Source organism: Hoplias malabaricus, chromosome 14 (assembly GCF_029633855.1).
Source record: "Hoplias malabaricus isolate fHopMal1 chromosome 14, fHopMal1.hap1, whole genome shotgun sequence".
In the NCBI taxonomy this organism is placed as follows: Eukaryota; Metazoa; Chordata; class Actinopteri; order Characiformes; family Erythrinidae; genus Hoplias; species Hoplias malabaricus.
In genome coordinates, this window is record NC_089813.1 from 36,489,835 (window position 1) to 36,514,792 (window position 24,958).

The following is a 24,958-nucleotide window of genomic DNA, read 5'->3' on the forward strand; positions in this document are numbered from 1 at the left end:
ACAACTCAAAACATATGCATTTATGGTACTTAATATTATTAATTACTATTAACGGGGTGGCACGGTGGCACAGCAGGTAGTCTCGCAGTCACACAGTTCCAGGGACCTGGAGGTTGTGGGTTCGATTCCCACTCTGAGAGTGATGTGTTCTCCCTGTGTCCGTGTGGGTTTCCTCCGGGTGACTGACTGTGAGGAGTGTGGTGTGTTCTCCCTGTGTCTGCGTGGGTTTCCACCGGGTGACAGTCTGTGAGGAGTGTGGTGTGTTCTCTCTGTGTCTGCGTGGGTTTCCTCTGGGTGACTGTCTGTGAGGAGTGTGGTGTGTTCTCTCTGTGTCTGCGTGGGTTTCCACCGGGTGACAGTCTGTGAGGAGTGTGGTGTGTTCCCCCTGTGTCTGCGTGGGTTTCCACCGGGTGACAGTCTGTGAGGAGTGTGGTGTGTTCTCCTCGTGTCTGCGTGGGTTTCCACCGGGTGACAGTCTGTGAGGAGTGTGGTGTGTTCTCCTCGTGTCTGCGTGGGTTTCCACCGGGTGCTCCGGTTTCCACCCACAGTCCAAAAACACACCGCAACCCTGAACTGGATAAGCGCTTACAGAGAATGAATGATGAATTAATATTAACTAATCTAACCATAAATTCATTAAAAGTCTGTAACCCAGCATCAGTTCATTACACATTCACACCAGTCGACACTTTTTTGCAGCCAGTCCACCCACCCGTTTTTGGATTGTGGGGGAACACACCAAACTTCTCAAGGCAGAGACCCAACGTAGGCCTCGAACCCACAAACGCAGGACTCTGGAGCTGTGTGACAGCGATATGAACATCACTAAAAGCAGTGAAACCCAGAACATTCGTCATTGTGGCTGACAATTGCTTCACGGTGGTTCTAGGTTTATGACTTCAGATGCCAGGCTGCACAAACTCATAACGTTTAGGTTCTGTTAAGTCATATTCTGCTATTTTGACTTAAAACCACAAACAGGAACTCAAAATCAAACTCAAAAAGAAGACATAATTGAAGATAACTGAATTGTTAAATTTCAACTTTTCAATATATTTTGAGTTAAAATTACTCTATCCAGTTAATTACTTTGAACATTAGGGTTTACAGTGTAGACGAAGAAGTATCATTTATTTTGATCTCATTTGTTCCCTCAATTGTGTCCTTTTTATCCAGTTTTTAGAATTGTGTGAAAATCAGCCAATGTTTAAAGGTCATATTTTTGAAGAAATATAGTAAATTCTACTATAAAAGTAAAGTCGACAAACTAAAAATGAACGCGGCATGCTCAGTGTGACCTGAAGCAGGACAGGCTTTTTTAACTTCTCACTCTGACTCAGTGGAACATTGGCACCTTCTCAAAAAAGAAATAGCCAAAGCCGAGACTATCACAGAGAGAGATGAGAGGTCTTTACTCAGACTCTTTTTCTCTCAGATTGCCTACATTTGAGTAAAAAGCTGTGTTTACATTAATTGAGCTGTTTTGCCAAGATGCTCTGCCTGGATAGTCCAGTGAATGAAGGGAGAAAAGACCAAATACAGGTGCATCCATCATTTAGACAAGGACGTGTTCTTTTAATTTCATTGGCCATGGGACCCATTACACAGTCTCAATACCAATGACCAATCATTTTTATGAAGAAATCACTTTTTAGGCTTTTTTTCTGTGATTTGCCCAAGTCTGAAAACATTAGATAAAGTGAGCCAGTTGGAATTCTTATGTGCTTCTTATGTAGACGGCAGACATTTCAGGATTGCCCCGCCTCTTTGTTTGAGTCTGTCCTATCACAGCGCTGGAACCATGTTCATGTGAGAGCAATAAGGTGAGGTTAAATGTAGCAAAACAAACACAACAAGTGCAGAGAAATAAAGTTACAGATTAAATATGTGGGAAACAAGATGAGAGAAGAAAGAGAACCAATTGAAAATGCATAAAATCCAGGGTTTCTGCACTCGCACTGAACTGAGCTCTGTCCCTTTCTCGTTTAAAGTAACTGACCTAAATATATCACAGACATTTCATTAAGAACAGGGGTAGAATATTAATTCATTCATTCATTATCTGTAACCCTTATCCAGTTCAGGGTCACGGTGGGTCCAGAGCCTACCTGGAATCATTGGGTGCAAGGCAGGAATACACCCTGGAGGGGGCGCCAGTCCTTCACAGGGCAACACAGACACACACATTTACTCACACACTCACACCTACGGACAATTCTGAGTCACCAATCCACCTACCAACGTGTGTTTTTGGACTGTGGGAGCACCCACAGCGGACACAGGGAGAACACACCACACTCCTCACAGACAGTCACCCGGAGCGGGAATCGAACCCACAACCTTCAGGCCCCTAGAGCTGTGTGACTGCGACACTACCTGCTGCACCACCGTGCCGCCCGGGGTAGAATATCCCACCTTTAAAGGAACAATATGTATGGTTTAGGTTGTTGTTGGGCTCCCCCTACTGTTGCAGAATAAGTGGGTGGTTCCCTACCCTATTAAAAATGTACATAGAGCAGCTTCTGCAGTGTTGGGCTTGGAGTAGCAACAACAAATGCTCTGCTTTCTTCCTGTTAGTTGTCAGTGGATCATCACCATTTTTAAGCTGTAAATTTAAGGTGAAAAATACTACATAGTGTTCCTTTAAAGTCAGTTTGTAACTCTGTCAGCCAAACTACAGAGTAACGTTCAAGTTTGGAAACCCTTCCTGTTTCTTTAGCAGACAGCGTAAACACAAATGCATTGTCACGACTAGCTTCCTGAGCACTGTGGGGAGAGGTTGAGAATTCTGGTGCAAAGTGTTATCTTCCTTTGGTTCCTGCAGATCAAGTGTGATTTCACTTGATGTTGTGTAGAAGAACCTCTCAATGCAGAGAAAATGAGACCTGTCCTCAGAGTAGACCATGCTTTACCATAAATAATCAGCGGTGGTTTCTCGGCAAGGTGAATATCGATTTAGGCTTCATGTGACTCAACACAAATGCTATTTTCTTTCATATGTTTGGTTTTAACCACAACACAAAGCCTGTCTTATGGAACAAATCTTTTTTTATAGTGTATCTCAGCCCGAGTACTCTAACAAACCTCATACAAACAGATACAGACTTCCTCCAGTTTCTGTTTTTGTGTTTGGTGACCTTTTTTCTACTCTGTACTAGTTTACTGTTGGCTCTGATCGTTTATTTTTAACTTTTGAGGCACTTGTCATTACCACAATCCTCTCATGATGTTATAACTTGCTCCATTGGTCATTTATAGCAGTGTGTGGATTGCTTGTAAAATGATATTATAAAAATTGTTATTTATAAATGTTAGTGTTTATTGTGTATATTTACAATTATTTATAAAGAACTATTTATACACACAGCTACTAAAAGTGCTTTATATAAATCAGTAAAACAGTATTCAGCCTGAAATCATAGATCAAACGGTCAATAAATAATATACATCACAATTCAAACGTGGACAGGGCTTGACGGTCAGTGAAAGAGGAACAGAGTTAGAAACGTAATCACAGACAGATTCTCTCCATTCCTAGAGTTTACAGAAGGTATTTGAAGAAGGGCAGAATATACACAACCGAGGTAAACATTACAGAGACCATTTAGAGCTTTAAAAACAAGGAAAAGGACTGTGAAATCTATCCTAGAAGATAAAGGCCACAGGAGAACTCTCAGGACCAGAGTGTTATGAGCTCCCAGTTCTTTTGTGGGTAACACTTTATTTTAAGGTCTGCTTCTTAACATTTTATGAACTACTAACAAGATGTTAATTAACAATAAATAAACAGTTAATAGTTACTTATTTAAGATGAACGCAGCATTTGTAGGAGAGCTTACAAACATGTTATAAATGTATTTATATAATGAGTTGAATACTGGCAGCTGAACAGACATTCAGAGTAACCACTTTACTAAAGTTTACTAAAAGACAAGGCATATCCACTATTCGTGTAGATATTATAGTTTTTTTTTTTAATGTTCATGGTCTGGGGCGGCATGGTGGTGCAGCAGGTAGTGGTGCAGTCACACAGCTGCAGGGACCTGGAGGTTGTGGGTTCGAGTCCTGCTCCGGGTGACTGTCTGTGAGAAGTGTGGTGTGTTCTCCCTGTGTCTGCGTGGGTATCCTCCAGGTGACTGTCTGTGAGGAGTTGGTGTGTTCTCCCTGTGTCTGCGTGGGTTTCCTCCAGGTGACTGTCTGTGAGGAGTGTGGTGTGTTCTCCCTGTGTCCGCGTGGGTTTCCTCCGGGTGACTGTCTGTGAGGAGTGTGGTGTGTTCTCCCTGTGTCTGCATGGGTATCCTCCAGGTGACTGTCTGTGAGGAGTTGGTGTGTTCTCCCTGTGTCCGCATGGGTTTCCTCCGGGTGACTGTCTGTGAGGAGTGTGGTGTGTTCTCCCTGTGTCTGCGTGGGTATCCTCCAGGTGACTGTCTGTGAGGAGTTGGTGTGTTCTCCCTGTGTCCGCGTGGGTTTCCTCTGGGTGACAGTCTGTAAGGAGTGTGGTGTGTTCTCTCTGTGTCCGAGTGGGTTTCCTCCGGGTGACTGTCTGTGAGGAGTGTGGTGTGTTCTCCCTGTGTCCGCGTGGGTTTCCTCCGGGTGACTGTCTGTAAGGAGTGTGGTGTGTTCTCTCTGTGTCCGCGTGGGTTTCCTCTCACGGTCCAAAAACACACATTGGTAGGTGGATTGACTACTCAAAAGTGTCTGTAGGTGTGAGTGAATGTGTGAAGGACTGGCGCCCCCTCCAGGGTGTATTCCTGCCCTGCACCCAATGATTCCAGGTAGGCTCTGGATCCACCAGATAAGGTGGGTTACAGATAATGAATGAATGAATGAATGAATGTTCATGGTGTAAAAATTTGAGTACCCATTAGATTGAAGGATTTTTACTGCCACTGCACAACAGATGTAGAACATACTCAGTCTCAATTACAAGCACTTCTCTGTTTGTGAGTGTGTATTAGTGCTGTGGAAGTAGTTCATAAAGAACAACCTACATTAGTAAAGAAATTATTAAGGGTGGTCTTTGCAAGACCATTACTAAAGTGTAACTTATTCACCTTTTATAACTACAGATCTCTTCTTAGGAAGTGTTCATTAATGCTATAGTTCATAGCAAAAATACAATAATGCAGTTGCATACTAACCTGGTCTTTGTATATATATTGCTGATTCATATTCATTTCTGATCAACGCCCGAATATATACTAATCCATATTTTCATTCCAACTAGCAATAACTACCATATTAGTCTGGATTTAAGTATTTTTAACCTGTTAATATTCTAGGGTCAGCTTGGCATTTACATTTGTGGTCTGCTTGCAGCTGAAGTATTACAATGCGTTTTAATGTTTAGGATATTAGTAAAAAAACGGGTAATAACCTATTTAAAGACTTAAAAATACCTTATACAAATACATTTTCTTTGTCCACATTTGTAAGTGCTTACAACGGATATGTTACTATTAAACATGTATTTGTAAATGTCTTGTTAACAGTTAATTAACAGCAAAGAACTGACCTTAAAATCAAGTGTAACCCCGTTGGGTGCGGATCTGGGCTGCTGTGTTTTATGTAAGAGAGGTAGTTCTCTTGGGAGGCTTAGTTAACAGGGCCTTACAGTAATCAGTCCTGCTCCTAACACACGCACGAGCAAGTCCTTACTTTAGCAAGGTATCGCAGTGCTATGTTTACAAGGATCTAAGAAGGATTTGTTCTTAATACATTTGGTAAATGAAGCAATTGAGCAAAGTTTCTCTTAAAGCTGCTTGTTTACTGTAGCAGCAAGAATCAGCATTTCAGCGTGTTCTTGACTGTGGAAAACTTTGTGACGTCTCTGAAAGCTATCTGATGCATTCTGGTCGGCCTATTTACAGTCTTGATAAACCGAAACGCAAGTTCTATTTATTGTCTCCACACCATTTTCAAAAGGAAGTTTGTATCATGAATAAATAATTTCACCAAATACATTTGCACAGTTTCCATTTTACTGCAAATACGGCTGAATAGCAAAGGCATGTTTACTTGTTTAGTATTTCACTGGAGTGTCCACAAAATATGTTTGTGGGCAGTCTCTGCAACTAGTGAATTCAGCTACTTTCTTGTACATTAGATGTGAACACATAGATTGTATAAGTGTGGGCTATGGAGGTAATATAATAATCATACACAGGATAAGAGGTAAATGGCATTCCATTAGAGCTTCACATAGGGCCCATCCTACTCTCTTCCTACCTGCAGTCACATCATTTAAATCCTAACCCAAACCAATAGGGTTGCTGTGGCTGTTTACAATCAGAAACCAGCTACACCCAACAATGGAGTGTACTCACGTGTGTACCCAACTCAGCTCTACACAGGGGTCATCAGGGAGGCACTTCCCCTCATCAGTGTTTCGCTGAATTAAGCCGATTACACCTCCTCAACAGTGAAGTCTGGCGTTCCGGGACCCACCCGCTCCAAGCCCTACACAGTAAATTCACCAGTGTTAAATCAACACTGTTAGTGTAATAATTTAATAGCTCTCTGTGTTAAGTTAAAACTAATAGTGTTGATTTAACACTGGTGAATTTACTGTGTGCCATCCACCAACAACTGTAAATCCACACTAGCCTCCCTGGTGACTGTACATAGCCCCACTGGCACCGTTAATGCATGCTCAGTGCCACCAAATTCCATTTGAATTTTACGGAATGTATCACCGGCAGACACAATAACACAACACAGCACCTGACTCACCTCACCTCTCTTGTCCTCCTTGAACCTGTGACACATTTATAAACCAGTCCCAACTTTGGCTTTCACACAGATTTTAAAGGGGACACATGATGATAAAAATCACGTGTTCACTGCATGTGCACGTTCATTTGGGAATCTGGAGGGTCTTCCAACTCACCAACTGTGAAATAAGACGTTCTGATTTTGTTCTGATGTCAAGAGCAGAGACTAGGATTGAACCTCCTCCTTGTCTGAGTCTGTCTAATCACAGCACTGGACCCGTGTTTATGTGAGAGCCCAGTGAGGTTAAGCAGAGGAAAACAAACACCACTGCCTTATTACTGCCTTATCTACAGGAATCTTATAGCTATCTAATATTTTGGGAATGGGGGGCTTTGACTCAGCAAATATGTCGCCACACAATATCAGACTCACTCCTATGCCCTGCATAAGTAGGCCAGTTTTCTGTATTTTTGAACATTGATGTTATTGTATCTGGGGTCCAGTCCTTCACAGGGCAACACAGACACACACACACACACATTCACTCACACACTCACACCTACGAACACTTTTGAGTCACCAATCCACCTACCAACGTGTGTTTTTGGACCGCGGGAGGAAACCGGAGCACCCGGAGGAAACCCACGCAGACACGGGGAGAACACAAAAATGTAACTGTTTAACTGTAAATTAACTGTTTTTTTTCTGTAAAGCACTTTGAATTGATTTTATATGAAAGGTGCTCTATAAATAAACTTGCCTTACCTTGCCTTATTGTGTTATTTTGACCAAAGCGAATCACAGATGTTATTAAGACCCCAGTACTGGTAGAACTGCGGTGTAATATGTCACCATTAATCATGAGAAGAAATAAACGTTTCTTCAATTAGTGGTGAGCACGTTTACCTCCCAGCGCTGGGACCTTGGGTTCAAGTCCCATCTGGGTGGAGTTTCCATGTTCTCCCTGTGTCTGCGTGGGTTTCCTCCGTGGTCTCCGGCTTCCTCCCACAGTCCAAAAACATGGAGGTTAGGTGAACTTGCTTCTGTAATAACTGTCCTGGTTTGTGAGTGAATGTGTGTGTGCCCAGATATGGATTGGCGCTCTGTCCTGGGTGAAACCCTAGTGCCCAAAGCAGTTCTCCAGGTGGACGGTCGTTCCTGGTCGAGAGTACGCTGTGCGTTTGGCCGCCGCTTCTCGCCAGTGTGTGTGTGGATTGAGCGTTCTGATCAGTGAGAATTGTAAAGCATGCTTGGGTGTCTAGAGAAGCGCTGTATAAGTGTAACACTAACTAACTAAACTGTAAATTCATGATTCACTGTTGAAGACTGTTATAGATTTTGATATTTCACTTTAACGCTGTACATATTCTGAATGTTTTCAAACGTATTTCTGTGTTTTTTCCGTAAATGCAGCGGATTCGACAACAGAATGGCAGTATGAAAGAGATGTACAGTCTGACCAATGAGAGTGGGGGAACCAAAGAAAATGTGAAGAAAAACCGCTACAAGGACATCCTGCCATGTACGTAAACCTTTAAATCTGTTTCAGAGGGTACACATTTCCTGGGTCTGTGAGGAGTTGGTGTGTTCTCTCTGTGTCTGCGTGGGTTTCCTCCGGGTGCTCCAGTTTCCTCCCACAGTCCAAAAACACACGTTGGTAGGTGGATTGGCGACTCAAAAGTGTCCTTAGGTGTGAGTGTGTGAGTGAATGTGTGTGTGTGTCTGTGTTACTCTGTGAACGACTGGCGCCCCCTCCAGGGTGTATTCCCGCCTTGCGCCCAATGATTCCAGGTAGGCTCTGGACCCACCGCAACCCTGAATTGGATAAGGGTTACAGATAATGAATGAATGAACATTTCCTGGGTGTGATTTTGGTTATTATGCTGTCCTGTTTAATATAGTGCTAAATCCTGCTTAAACAGTGTGTTAAAACTCACTCTACTACTTTACCATGGTTCATTTGGTTAGTGTCTAACTCTTACAGCTCAGAAAGAAATATTTTCATGTGCATAATGAGTCTAATATCTAATCCCATGTTAATCCTGTTCCCACTGAACTTTTAAAATGAGTTGCTTCTTTATTCTCAGACGACCAGACCCGTGTCTTTCTGGATCCAACACCTGACTGCACTTCTGATTACATTAATGCCAATTTTATCAAGGTAAATCTCTCATGGGAGCTCTCACTGACCACTGGGGATGAGCATCAAATGACCAAGACACTGAGAAATACATTCATTCTGCTTTCCTTTTCATACAAATAAAGTGTAATGGTACATCAGAGAAGCAGCTCTGTGCAGATGTACATCGTGTGCAGAGTCAGATATTGTTTTATTGTCACTGGTGTTGTAATATTCATGTGTGTCCACTAGGGGGGCAAGACATACATCGCCACTCAAGGCCCCCTTAGTAACACAGTGGTGGATTTCTGGCGCATGATTTGGCAGTATAATGTCCAGGTACATAGATTTTAAAATGCTTTTAGCCTGTTAATATGTCCAGAATTAATGGTCCCTCTGTAATGGTGTGTCTGTATTTTGCAGGTCATAATCATGGCGTGTAAGGAGATAGAGATGGGGAAGGTAAAGAGCTTCTTTTTTGTCTGTAGAGTCAGATCAGTCAATAAATTATAATTCATTTTAATACTTAATTAGTGTTATAAAGTAACTAATATGTACTTTATGAAATTATAGGGATATATCAAGTGAAATGTGGTTCCAAATAGAGGCCGTTGCACTTTGCAGCATTAAAAGTTACACAGGCTTTTTTGTAGTTGACAGTCTTATTGAGTAACTTGTGATATTGTTTTATTCTCTGTGCAGAAAAAGTGTGAGGCCTACTGGGGTTCTCTAGAAGAGCCATTCACATTCGGACCTTTTACTGTCTCCATTGTATGTATCTGCAAAATCATTCATTCATTCATTCATTATCTTTAAGCGCTAATCCAGTTCAGGGTTGCGGAGGGTCCAGAGCCTACCTGGAATCATTGGGTGCAAGGCAGGAATACACCCTGGAGGGGGCACCAGTCCTTCACAGGGCAACACAGATACACAGATACACACTCACTCACACACTCACACCTACGGACACTTTTGAGTCGCCAATCCACCTACCAACATGTGTTTTTGGACTGTGGGAGGAAACCCACGCGGACACAGGGAGAACACACCATACTCCTCACAGACAGTCACTCGAAGCGGGCATCGAACCCACAACCTCCAGGCCCCTGAAGCTGTGTGACTGCGACACCACCTGAGGACCACCGTGCCGCATCAAAAAACTTTGTTGTCGAGGTACCCTTTTGTGTCCAAAGGTTTGTAGACACTTCTTTAGTGTACTCAGCTACTTTAAAGTGCACACACCAGATGTATAATCTCCATAGAAACGCTTTGGAGCCTGTGGTTACCTTGCCAAATGCCAAATGGGCTATGGAGCAGTGGCTCTCTGGTCATTTTATTCCATAACAAATCTTCCAGCATCTGTGCCTGACCGCAGTAACGCTCTCATGGCTGAATTTCATCAAAACTTCACAGCAGTGTTCCAACGTTCGGTGTAAGTCCTTCACAGAACAGTGGGAGCTTTAACTGCAACACAGGAACAAAACTCCCTATTAATGCCTTTAATTTGAAAAATGGGGCAGCACGGTGGCGCAGCAGGAAGTGTCACAGTCACACAGCTCCAGGGACCTGGAGGTTGTGGGTTTGAGTCCCGCTCCGGGTGACTGTCTGTGAGGAGTGTGGTGTGTTCTCCCTGTGTCTGTGTGGGTTTCCTCTGGGTGACTGTCTGTGAGGAGTGTAGTGTGTTCTCCCTGTGTCTGTGTGGGTTTCCTCCGGGTGACTGTCTGTGAGAAGTTTGGTGTGTTCTCCCTGTGTCTGTGTGGGTTTCCTCCGGGTGACTGTCTGTGATGAGTGTGGTGTGTTCTCCCTGTGTCTGCGTGGGTTTCCTCCGGGTGACTGTCTGTGAGGAGTTTGATGTGTTCTTCCTGTGTCTGCGTGGGTTTCCTCCGGGTGACTGTCTGTGAGGAGTGTGGTGTGTTCTCCCTGTGTCTGTGTGGGTTTCCTCAAGGTGACTGTCTGTGAGGAGTGTGATGTGTTCTCCCTGTGTCTGCGTGGGTTTCCTCCCACAGTCCAAAAACACACGTTTGTAGGTGGATTGGCGACTCAAAAGTGTCCGTAGGTGTGAGTGTGTAAGTGAATGTGTGTGTGCTGCCCTGTGAAGGACTGGCGCCCCCTCCAGGGTGTATTCCCACCTTGCGCCCAATTATTCCAGGTAGGCTCCGGACCCACCGCGACCCTGAACTGGATAAGCGCTTACAGATAATGAATGAATGTATTTGAAAAATGTTGCATGAGTAGGTGTCCACATACTTTTGGGCATATACTGTAGGCTTGAATGTGCTTGCATGGCTGTGACAAAATACACAACCCTTATGTACAGAGTATCTTTGCATCCATTACATGATTTCAATGTTAGTGGTGGGTGACACGTGAGGCGTTGGAGGAAGTCTTGTTGCTGATGTCCCAGTGTGTGTGTTGTCATTGTTCTGGCAGGCTGAAGAGTCGTTCCCCAGTGAGGAAGTGATAGTGCGGACGTTGACAGTCAAATGCTATGAAGTATGTGTGACCTCCTGTTCTATGTGTGCAAGCTTTACATTTGTTGAAGTCAATTCTTTCGATAGTAAAACTGTGAATGTCATGCAACAATTATTTAAAATTCCTGGCAAATGCCTTCATACTTATAAAGGGGGCTATAAAGGTCTGATTAACCTTGTGAATCTAATGTGTTGAAGTGAGTTACATAGCCGGTGGTAAATCACCACTATAATCATACAATTATAAACTATATCAGTACAGAATGACTATTTATTTATGTATTTCTGTGCGCAGGAAACTCGCTCTGTGTCCCATTTCCAGTACACAGCATGGCCAGATCACGGAATCCCATACATGCCGGATGGCATCTTAGGGATGATGGAACTGGCCAATGTCAGACAGGCGAACCACACAGGACCTATGCTCATCCACTGCAGGTCTGTCACACAAACGTACACAAAGATACGCTCTAATCAAATCATCAACCGTTTTTCTCACTCACACACTCCCAAACTGGTCGTCCTGGCCATGACTAACCGACCATTTTTCACCACCTCTGACAAATGACCCATCTGCCCATGAAAATTCATCAGAGCGAGACGCTCTCTGTACCTCCCCGGCCCCATGCATTTTAATCCCGCTATTTAAATGAAGCGAGACATGTTAAATATTCAGCACCTGATGTAGCGCCGCGACAGCCAGTTAACTCACAGGCTTCTGCACAAATTCACTCATTACCCCCGCTGCTATAATGTATGGACGACGCTCTGTCCGACAATATGGACCTCAGTTCCTCGCTGACCTCGAGAGCCACGGCGCAGGCAGGAATAGGCTCGATTGTGTTGAGTGATTGAGGTTGATTGCCTTTGCTTTTGCAGCGCCGGCTGTGGAAGGACTGGGGTGATTTGTGCGATTGACTACGTTAATGACCTACTGAAAAAAAGGGTATGGAAAATTCCACAAAAACCAGTGTATTTTTTTTAAATATATGTTTTTTTTATATATATTCACACAAACACATACCACATACCAGTGTACTTTCTGTATCAGAGTATTGGGGAAGATTTCAGCATAATGGACATAGTTCTGGAGCTGAGGAGACAAAGACCGTCAGCTGTTCAGACTAAGGTAGTGTGTTATCTATAAGCAGCTGTTTAACATTTTATCATTTACAGAATTGTAAAGCTTATATATTTCCATTCAGGAGCAGTATGGCTTTGTGTTTCACACTGTGGCGCAGATATTTGAAAAGGCTTTGCGAGAACCTTCACACCCTCAGCTAAATCAGAGCAAGGTAATATTTGAAATATATTGCTCACAAAAAAAAACAGCTGTGCCATATACACCTAATTATATCAAAGGGTTTTTCGGGTTCTTTCAGATGCACATAGCAGCAGATGGGCTACAGTCTGTACCTGTAAAGCTACTTCAAAGGCCGTTTACTTAATTTCCAGTCAAAATAGGTCCACGTTGCTAATCTTCATATGATTAAAAAGATATAGAGAAAATCTTATTTGGCTGTTGCTGGTTTGTAAAGCACTTTCAATTGATCTACCATGCAAGAGTCTATAGAAGACCAGAACCTTGTCAGATACACAGTACATACACTTGGAGAAGGGTGTCTCTGTCCATACTCTTACTGTGAGAACTCAACTTTATGGATCTGAAATATGTGAGCTGTCAGGCAGACGTAAGCTGATAGTGTCAGGCCAGACCTCAGGAAGACTGATTGTTTTTGGGAATACAGTGGAACCTCTACTTACGAACTTGATCCGTTCCGTGACCCGTTTCTCGAGTCAATTTTCCCCATTTAAAATAATGGAAAAGCAATTAATGCGTTCCAGCCCCCACCCCGAAAGTCACCCTTTTTGTGCTGATATATGTTTACAACACTCTCAAATTAGTAAAAAAAAATACATGTAGCGTTACTAAAGATAAAAAAAGAAATACAGTGGTAACAGTAATAAAAAAGAAGTGGTTACACATCGCTACCTTGAAGACGTGACGACTGGCTGGAGGAGTAACACAGGCACTGGCTGTATGACGGGAGGTGTGGGGGGGGGGGGGGTGGAATAATGGAATGAGTGGTGAATGTGGGGAGACGAAGCGTAGATACGGCTTAACTTAGCACGAATTTCGATGTCTGCTATTTACGCTAATGCTAAATGCTAAAGCTACAATTTGCTAATCTTAAAAGCTCACTCAAGTCTGGGGGCGCTGGGAGACTCGCCTATTGGGGTCAGTGGCCATTTCCAGCCGCCGGCTCGACGGAGGCTCGGGTTCGTTTCTAGAGTCGTGGTTCGTTGGTGGAGGCAAAAAATATTCAAATGCCCGGTTCGTATCTTGGAAAGTTCGTTAGTAGAGGCGTTCGTTAGTAGAGGTTCCACTGTACTTGGATAAGGAAAGGCATAACATTCAGGCAATTTCAAAGACTTAATAGAAGTTGTAAAGAGAAAGTGCACACACAACACCCTGACATGTCCAGCCTTCTGTCCCTTTTACTTAATCAATATATGATTTATTTCCAGTGAAAAGCATTAGGTTTCCAGTTTCAGACTAGCCAGCTGCTCTATAAAGCGTTAGCTTGTTTTTTCTCATTAAATGTGCAAGGTGTGTACATGCAAGGTTGGTGAGATAAATATAATGAAATGGCAACACAGCGTTTGACATGAAGGTGATAGGAAGCTTTGACGTTACGTTGTGAGGTCACCATTTAAAGTGAGGTCTATAATTTTAATCCTAGTTTGTGTTCTATTCCACCTCAGTCAGGTGAGCTGTATTAGGTGTATTCAAGAAGTGAAAACACCATGCTGTAAACAAGCAAAGAGAGCAAGGGGGAGTTTTAGTCTCACATTTTAAAGCTTGACTGATTTATGTTTAAGGCCAAACCCCTCTCTTATGCCATCATTTTACTTCCTCAATGTGTTATGCTGAGAGCACTTAAATAAAACAGCCTACAACAGGAAACATACTAGCATTGTGCTTCCTCTATGCAAATACTGGAGCACCCGAGCGGACTGCTCCTCACACGGCTGCGTTAACAAGGGTTGCATTCTTTACTCTTGTCCTCTGTTGTTGTCCCTCTGTTTTGTTTTCTTCCGTTCTTTCGAAGTCTCAGGGTCCACAGTCTCTCTACTCCAATGTGATTCCCCCAAAGCCAGCGCTGAGGTCTGTCTCCATCTGTAACAGCAGCTTTGACTCCAAAGCGAGGTAATAACACACACACATACACGCACACACACAGACAAACAAGCAGGCATGAGCATACTGACTGTTTGTGGCCTCTGTGATTATGACCACAGGAAAAAGCACAGTGAGTGATCAATTTAAGGAAAAGCTGTGCTACAAAACAAACGGTAAACGGGGAAAAGAAATAGCCCAGATTAGGACTGTCAGAGATGTCTCTGCCTCTCCAGGGACAGAATATAAACACCTGGTGATTGCTTGGACTTCTGTCTTCTGTTTATTAGTGTGCAGTCTAGTGTCGTGAGTGGGTGTACTTCATTATCTAATGAACTAAACGTTGATATTGGGTTCAGTGTATTATAATATAATATAAAATACAACACTGAGCATTTTTTCCATACACCATGTGCCTTACAATACTTTCCTTTTTGTATCCTATTATCCATAAAGCTGAAAAATTAAATATGTCAGGGTTTGGTGTTGTTTAACTGCTTAAGGATGTGTCAACCCACTCCCTCTCCCATAGAGTCACTGTCCAGCTGAAAAACATCACAAGACATCAAGGAGTGGCTTCCCACATAGGGATTAAGCCTAGTCCTGGACTAAACAGCATTTTGAAATGTGATTGTCCATTGAAAGGAGGATATAGTCCAGCACTAGGCTTTATCTCTGTCTGGGAGACCACCCCCAAATATTTGTAGGCACCTTAAGCTCGAGCGGTGTGAAGCCCACAGCCTTGGAATCTGGAGAAATGTAACTGCGTTCTCTGGAGGGTTGATTAGCTGTGGAGTGTTATTTTCTTATGCAGAACTTACCATCCAACATCAGTAGCTGACTTCACTAGGATTGTCATGGCTCAATGTTATTAAATTCCCACTGAAATGTTCCAGCATCTGGTGCAAAGTCTTCCCAGAAGGTAGATGGTTTTTTTGCAGCAAATGGAGCCAATCTACCTTTTAATATTATTAATCCCAAATGAAATGTGTGCAGAAATGTACTGACTACATTTATATATGTGTTAAAGCCACTGTTAAAATATTAATGTGCGAACATTAAGCCTTGATTAGGTCAAGAACATCTTTTCCCCATGTGTTTTTTGTTCAACTTTAATGGAAATCTCACTTTAAAACTGTCTTTTGTGTTTTGACTCAGTTGTGTTTGAAATACTGAAGGAAAACTTAATGAAAATACTTATTTCCTGCTTTTGATTCTGAAGACTTGATGAAACACATCATCTGCTCCGTCTAAAAATGGGGCTTTTACACTTTCATTTCCAGACAACGAAGGCTGCCTTCTCTGTCTCGGAGGTTCATGAAATGCTGTCCCTGTGCATTTGCTACTATCTGAGTGAAATAATATATATGGGAAAAATAAGTGTGTGTGTGTGTGAGGACTAGAGGATGACTAACACAAATGCAACACACTCACACTCCATTATTTCTTCAGTGTCACTGCGGTTAGGGCAATGATCCACCAGGTTTAATGTATTGGCTGGTAGTTGAATATTTTAAGGTCAAACAGTATTGTTCATTGACGATTATAATAATCTGTTCAGTAAAACCTTGGACCATGTGTATATCCGATATGTAAATTGGCCTTTTGAATTTCTTGTAATTAAATAAAGAAGATGCTAGCGTCCCTAAAAAGTTAGAGTAAACAAACTAATAATAATAAGCTAAAAACAAAAAACTGATTTTTGTTCTGTCGACTTATTGAAATGTCAGTGACTTGCTCTGGTAAAAGTAGCACCGGATCAACCACAACAGCAGTGTTCTTCCCTTGTCTAAACAGTTCTGTTCAGAACGACCGGTTTCAGCGCCTGTTCCTTTAAATGAGAATGAGCCACAGCTCAGTTCAACACGAGAGCCCAGGAGTGAGGATTGAGAATTGCTGTTTTATTTTTTTTAGCCATTTTTGCTTGTTTTTATTTCTTCTATGGTTTTGCCATTTCTCTGAGCTTGTTTTATCCCATGTTTTCTGGCAACAGACAGCATCTATTTTCACATGTATATGCACTGAAATATTTTTTTTAATTATATGTGGCCTTGAAGCACTTTAACGTTTTTTTTGCTAGTACGGACCATGCGCAGCAGGTAGTGTTACAGTCACACAGCTCCAGGGACTTGGAGGTTGTGGGTTCGATTCCCGCTCTGGGTGACTGTCTGTGAGGAGTGTGGTGTGTTCTCCCTGTGTCTGCGTGGGTTTCCTCCGGGTGACTGTCTGTGAGGAGTGTGGTGTGTTCTCCCTGTGTCTGCGTGGGTTTCCTCCGGGTGACTGTCTGTGAGGAGTGTGGTGTGTTCTCCCTGTGTCTGCGTGGGTTTCCTCCCACAGTCCAAAAACACACTTTGGTAGGTGGATTGGCCACTCAAAAGTGTGTGTGTGTGTGTGTGTGTTGTCTTGTAATCCCACCTTGCGCCCAATGATTCCAGGTAGGGTGTGGACCCACCGTGGCCCTGAATTGGATAAGGGTTACAGATAATGAATGGATGGATGGATGGACCACTCCCGTAGAGGCTGAAACGGGAGGTGAACTCAGAAGTCTTTGGGGAGGAGTTCAGGGCGGCTTATGAATGTGTATGAAGCCGGACCCCCCGTTGGATAAATGAATATGAGAAAAGGGTGGAGGTGGGAGCAAGTTTTAAAACAGGAGGCTCGATGGGCTTGATACACGGCTCTGAATATGGGGATCAGCAGAAATGACCCAGCGCTGACGTAGTGAAGCAGTCGAGATCCGTCTCCTGAACTAAATGAAGCGTTTTTTGTCTGACGCGGAAATAACGTGAATTTGCTGGGTATATATAGAGCTGAGAGGAGGAGTTCGGGCGTGGTCCTACTCCCAAAATTATGTTATTACACTACTTCAAGTTGAAACTGTTCATTGAAACTATCATTTTTGACACTGTATCGGCAGGTTTCAATTTCTACATTTGTTGTTTTACCATATATACACACACTTTTGTGTTCAGATCCTTTATAGCTCAGATAATCATAACCACTTTATAAATATTCCCTATCTCCGTATAGAAAACCTCCAGTTCTCCGGCCCAGGTCCTCGCATCCTCCTCCATCCAGCAAAATGAACGACACATACGCTGTGGTCAACAAGTCCAGACCGCCAGCAGCTGCACCTACAGCCCACCACTACGACAACTTTAACTTAGAGAGTAAGAAGAACCCTAACAATGCCCTGTACAGCGCTGTGAAGCCGAAGAACTCCAGAGCCGCTGCCCCAGTGCCCACATACAGCAGGCCACTTCCTGTCAGCCAGAGACAGTCAATGCCATCATCAGAGACTGAACACAGCGGATATGAGCTTTTACCAGGTGAGGTCATCGCTCACGTGAACCTTCCGTATATATATATGAACCACACATACGCTGTGTATATATATATTCTCCAAGACCACACAGATGTAGCATGGGGGAAATACAATATTTTTTATTATCACTAGCAGTTACTAATAACAGTGATTGCTGTTTAAACATTTAAAGAAATCAGAGGAAGTTACAGCTTGCTCAGTGGAATTTACACATCTAAAAATAACTGCTTCTGCATCTGTTTAGGGCCTTTAGCCTGAATCACGAATGGAACTGACACTGCCTTTCAGTGTTTCAGAAATACTGACTTTAAATGGATTCAGACTCTGCAGGATTTAAAGCCATATTTCCCTGTGTTTGCTTTGAGGGGAATAATGTGCGGCTGTTCTCTGTGGTGCTACGTAAAGCAACCATGAGGCTGCTCGGAAACTTCAGTTTGAACTGTTTTCAGTCCTCTCCCCTCTTTATTACTTCTCTATTTGAATTCCTTCCTTTCATGTGATCTTCGGGGTATTCAGAGCGGCAGGGCTTGATGTTTATTCTCTCTCAGTGTGAAAGAGTTTAATTACATCTCTAATGCACTGCCAACCGAGAAACAGATGCAACTTTCATTCCAGGTATAAAAATGTTCAGAGAGAGAGAGAGAGCAGGGTGTAAACAAAGTAAAATGTCTTTACTGTCAGAGTTGTTTTTTTTCCCCTTGACCCTTAAAAGCCAGTGATTAAAGCTGTTTTGCTATGCTTTTAAAATTTAACGCTACACTGAATTAATATTCTGTATCATCTACACAGTCCTGGTATGAAAATATAGAACCTGTACTTCCCATTTATTGAATTTCACCATGCTTTTGTTATCCTCAATAATAACTGATAATATAAGAGCTACATGTAATGTTTCTTTAATCGGGCGATGGGGTGTCGCTGCCAGAGATGGGACTCGAACCCTAGTCTGCTGTGTGAAGGGAGCCGGTGTATTGCACTATATTATACATTAGCGCCAGTTAGATCAGGGATCCTTCTCTTCTGAAATGTACTATGCATTGGATGAAAAGCTCAGTAATTACCAGCCGAGCTGATCCAGGCGTGTAAACCATGCAGTGCTTCTACTTCTCATGGATTAATCTGAGAGACAACATCCATACACATGCTTGCATGCTCAAATCCAGAGGCCTCAAGCTGCTCTTAGCCTGTGGTCCTTGACGATTTACACTGCAGTTAATATTTCCTACACAGCTATGGTTTAGCTAACCTTAACCCTCAACTTGTGAGAGGAGTTGAAAGCAAATGTTTTGGACCATAGTGCTTTTTTTTAACTTACTTGCTGATTAGAATAGATAGAGTAGTAAATAATAAAGTTTTACCATATCAGTTTTTACCAGCCATTTAATGTTATTCATTCATTCATTATCTGAAATCCTTATCCAGTTCAGGGTCGCGGTGGGACCAGATCCTACCTGGAATCATTGGGAGCAAGGCGGGAATACACCCTGGAGGGGGCGCCAGTCCTTCACAGGGCAACACACACACACTCACACATTAACTCACACACTCTCACCTACGGACACTTTTGAGTCGCCAATCCACCTACCAACGTGTGTTTTTGGACTGTGGGAGGAAACCGGAGCACCCGGAGGAAACCCACGCAGACACAGGGAGAACACACCACACTCCTCACAGACAGTCACCCGGAGGAAACCCCCGCAGACACAGGGAGAACACACCACACTCCTCACAGACAGTCACCCGGAGGAAACCCACGCAGACACAGGGAGAACACACCACAATCCTCACAGACAGTCACCCGGAGGAAATCCACACAGGCACAGGGAGAACACACCACACTCCTCACAGACAGTCATCCGGAGGAAACCCACGCAGACACAGGGAGAACACACCACACTCCTCACAGACAGTCACCCGGAGGAAACCCACACAGACACAGAGAGAACACACCACACTCCTCACAGACAGTCACCCGGAGGAAACCCACACAGACACAGAGAGAACACACCAACTCCTCATTTAATGTTATAATTTTCCCAAAATGTTAAACCCAGTAAGCAAACAGTTTTTTGCACATTGCACTTTCATTTAGAACGTTAACGAAGCCTGCCAAATGACCAGACATTTCCATATATCTGGAAATGTCGTTTTGTTGCTGGAGAGGAAAAACACTGTATCTCCATTTTTGTCATTTATTCATTTAAAAGGAAAAAAAAGAAAATTCCAGTTGCTTTTTACAATTTGTTTAAATTTCATGATGAAACTAAAGGAAATTTAATGAATTAATTTCTGTTCATTTCTATTCAAACTACAAGGTTTCCATATATCATCGCTGCCCAAAGAAAACCATGTGTCTCCGAAATATTAAGGAAAAAATCATCTTAACTTTCAATGGGCAGTGTACAAAAGATTATATATAAATGATTTTGAAGTATTTCTACTGCTCCATTCATGGAATTTTCACAGTGAAGGACAGCTGCTGTGTTCAAAAATAGCGATACATGTTTTTGTTTTTTTGGACAGCTACGGCATGTGTCATGATTTAAGAAAATGACTCTTTAACTCACACTTTACATGTGTTTTTTTATATTTTTATCCCCTAGCGGAGTTCCAGAGGCCAGTCTCACAGGTAACATTCACTTTCCTACACTCAAATCCCACATGGGGAGCTATCAAAGCTGTTTATGCAGCAGTTTAAAGGTCTCTGGTGTTGCTTTTTTTACGGCTAACCGGCCAATGAATACAATTATCCCCAACTGAAGCTGTTAACCGTTTCCTTTCATTGTGTACAGGTCTCTCGTTTCACAAGCACCACTTCTTTAATAGTGTACTCTCACAGGTTCCACAGCCTTCCATTCTCAAACCGCCATTCTGTTCTCATTCAGCTGAAGTCAGTCTCACAGAAAGATGTTTATCATGGTCTTGTCTGCACTCAGCGTCATCAGATCGTAACATTGCTTTATTCCGTTTCTGACACAGCTAAAATATTCACGTCTTTCAGATCCATTTAGTAATAGTAGCTGTAATGACAGCGTTTATGATACCAGCAGGTTCCTGTACGAAGTTACGGTTAAAGGTGTGGCTGACTTCTTTTTTATTTTTATTTTTTTTCCTTTTACATTTTACTCTTCGCTTTACTCTCACAGTTTGCTGATATTTTGCACTCTTTGACACTCTTGTCTTCCTGTGGAAGGAAGTGTAAAACTGTTTCTTGTTTGTGAAACCGAGCAGACCTGTCAGTGTTTTAGAAACATCCACCATGTACAGTACTGCTCACGGGCCATAGACCTTTCATTTACTGAATTTCCAGGCTGTTTTCCTGTGAATTTTCTGTGGAGATTAGACGAGAAATAATCAGCTTGCCACGGGATGATAGATGAATTTAAAATCTGAGGTTTCCAAAACTGGAGTCAAGTATATTTTAATTGTACAGAGAAAGACCTGGTAGACCACCAAACCAGAAGACCACTTACTAAAATGATCGAATGGACTGTCTGTATTTACACCGTGAGGACTCGGTTCATCTCTGTGGGTCTGAAAGGATGTGACACTGTCTAGAAAACCTCATGGACATTAGGGGAAAAACACAAAAGAAGATAAAAATGCCTGTCAAACTGCACTAAACGCTGCAGGACTGTACTCAGGCCAAACTTTAGCATCAGTGAACGTGCGTGAGATTATGAAATTAAAGGAAGCTGTAATAAAGGCAGAAGTTACAGAATTAATGCTGAAAACGTGTGTCCTGTATTTACTAGTTAAGGGCTTCTGCGCAATTAAACGTATTATATCTCTTTGTTTCCTGAAAGTAAATAATGAACGGTGAATAATGAAATGAATGGCCTTTAGGGCTCTGGATGATAAATAAATGATGGCGAGTCTCTGGATATTAAACCAGCTTTAATATTTTTGACAGTTCTGGTTGTGTCTGCACTCACGCTGAAAGATTAAGACATACATTTTAATAAGTCTAATCTTCTCTGTTTCCTGCAGCAGTTCCCATCTCCAACACAAGGGCCTTGTAAGTACTTTACAGTTTTTTTTTTTGTTGCATTCAAATTTTAAAAAGCTTTCATTTGGGAATCTCTACATTTTTATAGTGTTTTAATGAGGGGGGTGGGTAAGGAAAAACAGAAAGAAGATAATGAGTCCTTTACCAACTCAGGCACAAAGACTGAAAGAGCTGTGAGCCTTTGCGTGTGTGTGTGTGCGTGCGTGTGTGTGAGATGTCAGTCTGAGCTGAACTGCTGTGGAGTCGTCCTTCCCCTGGAGACTTCTTATCAACTGCACCAGTGTGAAGTGCTGTGAAGAAATAAACAGGAAGGACTGTTAGATTAGTCTCAGTTTCTGTCTCTCTATCTCGCTTGCTCTTTCTGTCGCTTTACTCTCTCACGCTCCCTCTCTCTCTCTCTCTCTCCCTGTCTTCCTTCCTCACTCTTTATACAAGGTTAAGATGACCTGCTTTTATTTGTGTTGCCTCCTCAGCTGATGACCAAAGCTCTACAGATGACGATTATGAATATGTCACCAAACCACTGCGGGAGGAGTACAGCTACAGCAGCCCTGGTGGCATGGGTGAGGATTCCCTAAGGCCTCACACTTGTTTTTTCATGCTACAATGCTTTTTAACCTTTAAAATATGATTACAAATAATTGTAATAACTACTTACAATCTCATAAATGATACAATATCATTTATTAATTTTAGCAATTAATGACGTGTTAATTAAGGTTAGTTTAGAGAGTATTGTGCAGTACTACGTTTAAATAATTCGCAAGTTGCATAACATTAATTAAAGTATGAGGAGCTGTTCATTAAGGCTTTGTTTAAAATGATTACGTTTAATAAAGATGTGTCAAATGCATTGAACACAAACCTAGTGTTTGACATTCATTAAGAGTAGGTTATCATTTTTTTCTTATCAATTTATTAATGTCTGTTGCCATTAAGAAAATAAAGCATTAACTATCACTCAATATCACTCATATATAGGTATTTAAATACATATAAACAGATGTGTAGTTTATGGTATAAACAGCTGTGTTTCTTGGATACATCATGGGTTTTCAGAATAGATCTTGAATTCTCAACCTTCCCTCTCCCACTGAGACCTAATAAATGACAGTCATTGTCAGAAAGATTCAAAAGAAGTACCTGAGATATAATAAAAACTCCTCTGCCGTGGTTCGAACCTCACGTCGCTCGTAGCTCTCACCTTGAGACAAACATGAAAACCTCAAACACTATTTGTGCATTTCCTTCCCTGTGATTAGGAGAGTCGTGTGAAAGAGCAGTGTATTCATTTCTGTTTGCATTTTGTCGTTCTGTGCTTTCAGGCTTTAATTGCCGAATAAAGAAACCCAAAGGACCCCGAGACCCTCCAGCGAAATGGAATCGACTAGAGAGATGAGCCACAACGTTTGAATGTACCTGTGTGTAAAAGTCAGAGACCGCTGTTTTGTTTATATCACGTGCAGTCCAAACAGACCTTATATTTAGGTTATATGTTTTACAGAGTCAAAATAATGTAGGAAACTTCCAGGAATGTTCCACAGAAAATGTAACAATGGCCTCCAACACTGAGTCTTCCTAAATGAATCAAGTTTAATAAAGGCTGAGACAGGACACACTAAATATAAAATCTCATATGATTCGATATGTGTGGGTTCGATTCCCGCTCCGGGTGACTGTCTGTGAGGAGTGTGGTGTGTTCTCCCTGTGTCTGGGTGGGTGTCCTCCGGGTGACTGTCTGTGAGGAGTGTGGTGTGTTCTCCCTGTGTCCGCGTGGGTTTTCTCCGGGTGACTGTCTGTGAGGAGTTGGTGTGTTCTCCCTGTGTCTGCGTGGGTTTCCTCCGGGTGACTGTCTGTGAGGAGTGTGGTGTGTTCTCCCTGTGTCCGCGTGGGTTTCTTCCGGGTGACTGTCTGTGAGGAGTGTGGCATGTTCCCTCTGTGTCTGCGTGGGTTTCCTCTGGGTGACTGTCTGTGAGGAGTTGGTGTGTTCTCCCTGTGTCCGCGTGGGTTTCCTCCGGGTGACTGTCTGTGAGGAGTGTGGTGTGTTCTCCCTGTGTCTGCGTGGGTTTCCTCCGGGTGACTGTCTGTGAGGAGTGTGGTGTGTTCTCCGTGTCCGCGTGGGTTTCCTCCGGGTGACTGTCTGTGAGGAGTGTGGCGTGTTCCCTCTGTGTCTGCGTGGGTTTCCTCTGGGTGACTGTCTGTGAGCAGCGTGGTGTGTTCTCCCTGTGTCCGCGTGGGTTTCCTCCGGGTGACTGTCTGTGAGGAGTGTGGCGTGTTCTCCCTGTGTCTGTGTGGGTTTCCTCCGGGTGCTCCGGTTTTCTCCCACAGTCCAAAAACACACGTTGGTAGATGGATTGGCGACTCAAGTGTCCGTGTGTGTGTGTGTCTGTGTTGCCATGTGAAGGAGTGGCACCCCCTCCAGGGTGTATTCCTGCCTTGCGCCCAATGATTCCAGGTAGGCTCTGGACCCACCGCGACCCTGAACTGGATAAGGGTTACAGATAATAAATGAATGAATGATTCGATATGATTTGTTGTTGATCATTTCGGTGTGATTTTCCATGTGATGGTCTAGCACCCCATGAACAAGTAAATGAATGTTATGTAGTTGTTGAGGCGACCTGTTAAGACTTTCATTAAAATTCTGCTTTCCTCCGTACAGGTTATGATCACTTTAACTGGGCATAAATAAATGAAGGAGGGGTCTCTGACTTATTGCACAGTGCTGTAAATATACCTCCTGACCATCTATAGCTTTAGTATTGTGTGTGTTGTTGTTGTTTATTAATGAGAGAAGTAGTTTTGTGGATTGGTAGTGGTTGATCATTTGATGTACATGTCTAATTTATTGTAATGTATTATCATGTGTGTTATATAATAAATATGTATAATAATAATATTGTGTGTCTGATTTCATCAGGGTTCTCTCGAAGTGTTGCGCTTGTTGTGATGCATTGCTCTTACCAGCAGAGGGCGCTATTGTTATTGTGCTGCCTGGAAGGCTCACAAACAGGAGTAGGTAAATTAGGTCACCTGCGTAATTTGCACAGCCATACAGTCATTTGGAAGGAATATGATTCATATCTTCTTATTCATGCTTCAAAACCCATGACTGTATTTATTAATTAGATCTTTAAAA

At 42.7% G+C, this 24,958-nt stretch overlaps 1 protein-coding gene across 4 annotated transcripts in view; it reads left to right on the forward strand.

Annotated features, from left to right (window-relative positions):
* The window catches only part of ptpn18 (protein tyrosine phosphatase non-receptor type 18), a 32,282-nt gene extending 7,581 nt beyond the window's left edge, over nucleotides 1-24,701 (forward strand). Inside the window, exons 2-17 of one of the 4 annotated variants that reach the window (XM_066643680.1) lie at nucleotides 8,128-8,236; nucleotides 8,802-8,875; nucleotides 9,086-9,172; nucleotides 9,257-9,295; nucleotides 9,536-9,604; nucleotides 11,264-11,326; nucleotides 11,600-11,742; nucleotides 12,184-12,250; nucleotides 12,356-12,433; nucleotides 12,510-12,599; nucleotides 14,418-14,515; nucleotides 17,516-17,814; nucleotides 20,414-20,439; nucleotides 21,801-21,828; nucleotides 22,293-22,382; nucleotides 23,145-24,701. In XM_066643680.1, coding sequence (XP_066499777.1) covers nucleotides 8,128-8,236; nucleotides 8,802-8,875; nucleotides 9,086-9,172; nucleotides 9,257-9,295; nucleotides 9,536-9,604; nucleotides 11,264-11,326; nucleotides 11,600-11,742; nucleotides 12,184-12,250; nucleotides 12,356-12,433; nucleotides 12,510-12,599; nucleotides 14,418-14,515; nucleotides 17,516-17,814; nucleotides 20,414-20,439; nucleotides 21,801-21,828; nucleotides 22,293-22,382; nucleotides 23,145-23,218 — 1,434 coding nt within the window. In that variant the 3' untranslated portion in view covers nucleotides 23,219-24,701. The remainder of the gene's footprint in view (nucleotides 1-8,127; nucleotides 8,237-8,801; nucleotides 8,876-9,085; nucleotides 9,173-9,256; nucleotides 9,296-9,535; nucleotides 9,605-11,263; nucleotides 11,327-11,599; nucleotides 11,743-12,183; nucleotides 12,251-12,355; nucleotides 12,434-12,509; nucleotides 12,600-14,417; nucleotides 14,516-17,515; nucleotides 17,815-20,413; nucleotides 20,440-21,800; nucleotides 21,829-22,292; nucleotides 22,383-23,144) is intronic. The other 3 variants (XM_066643681.1, XM_066643682.1, XM_066643683.1) reach the window with 3 other exon arrangements.
* Nucleotides 24,702-24,958: the final 257 nt, after the last annotated feature.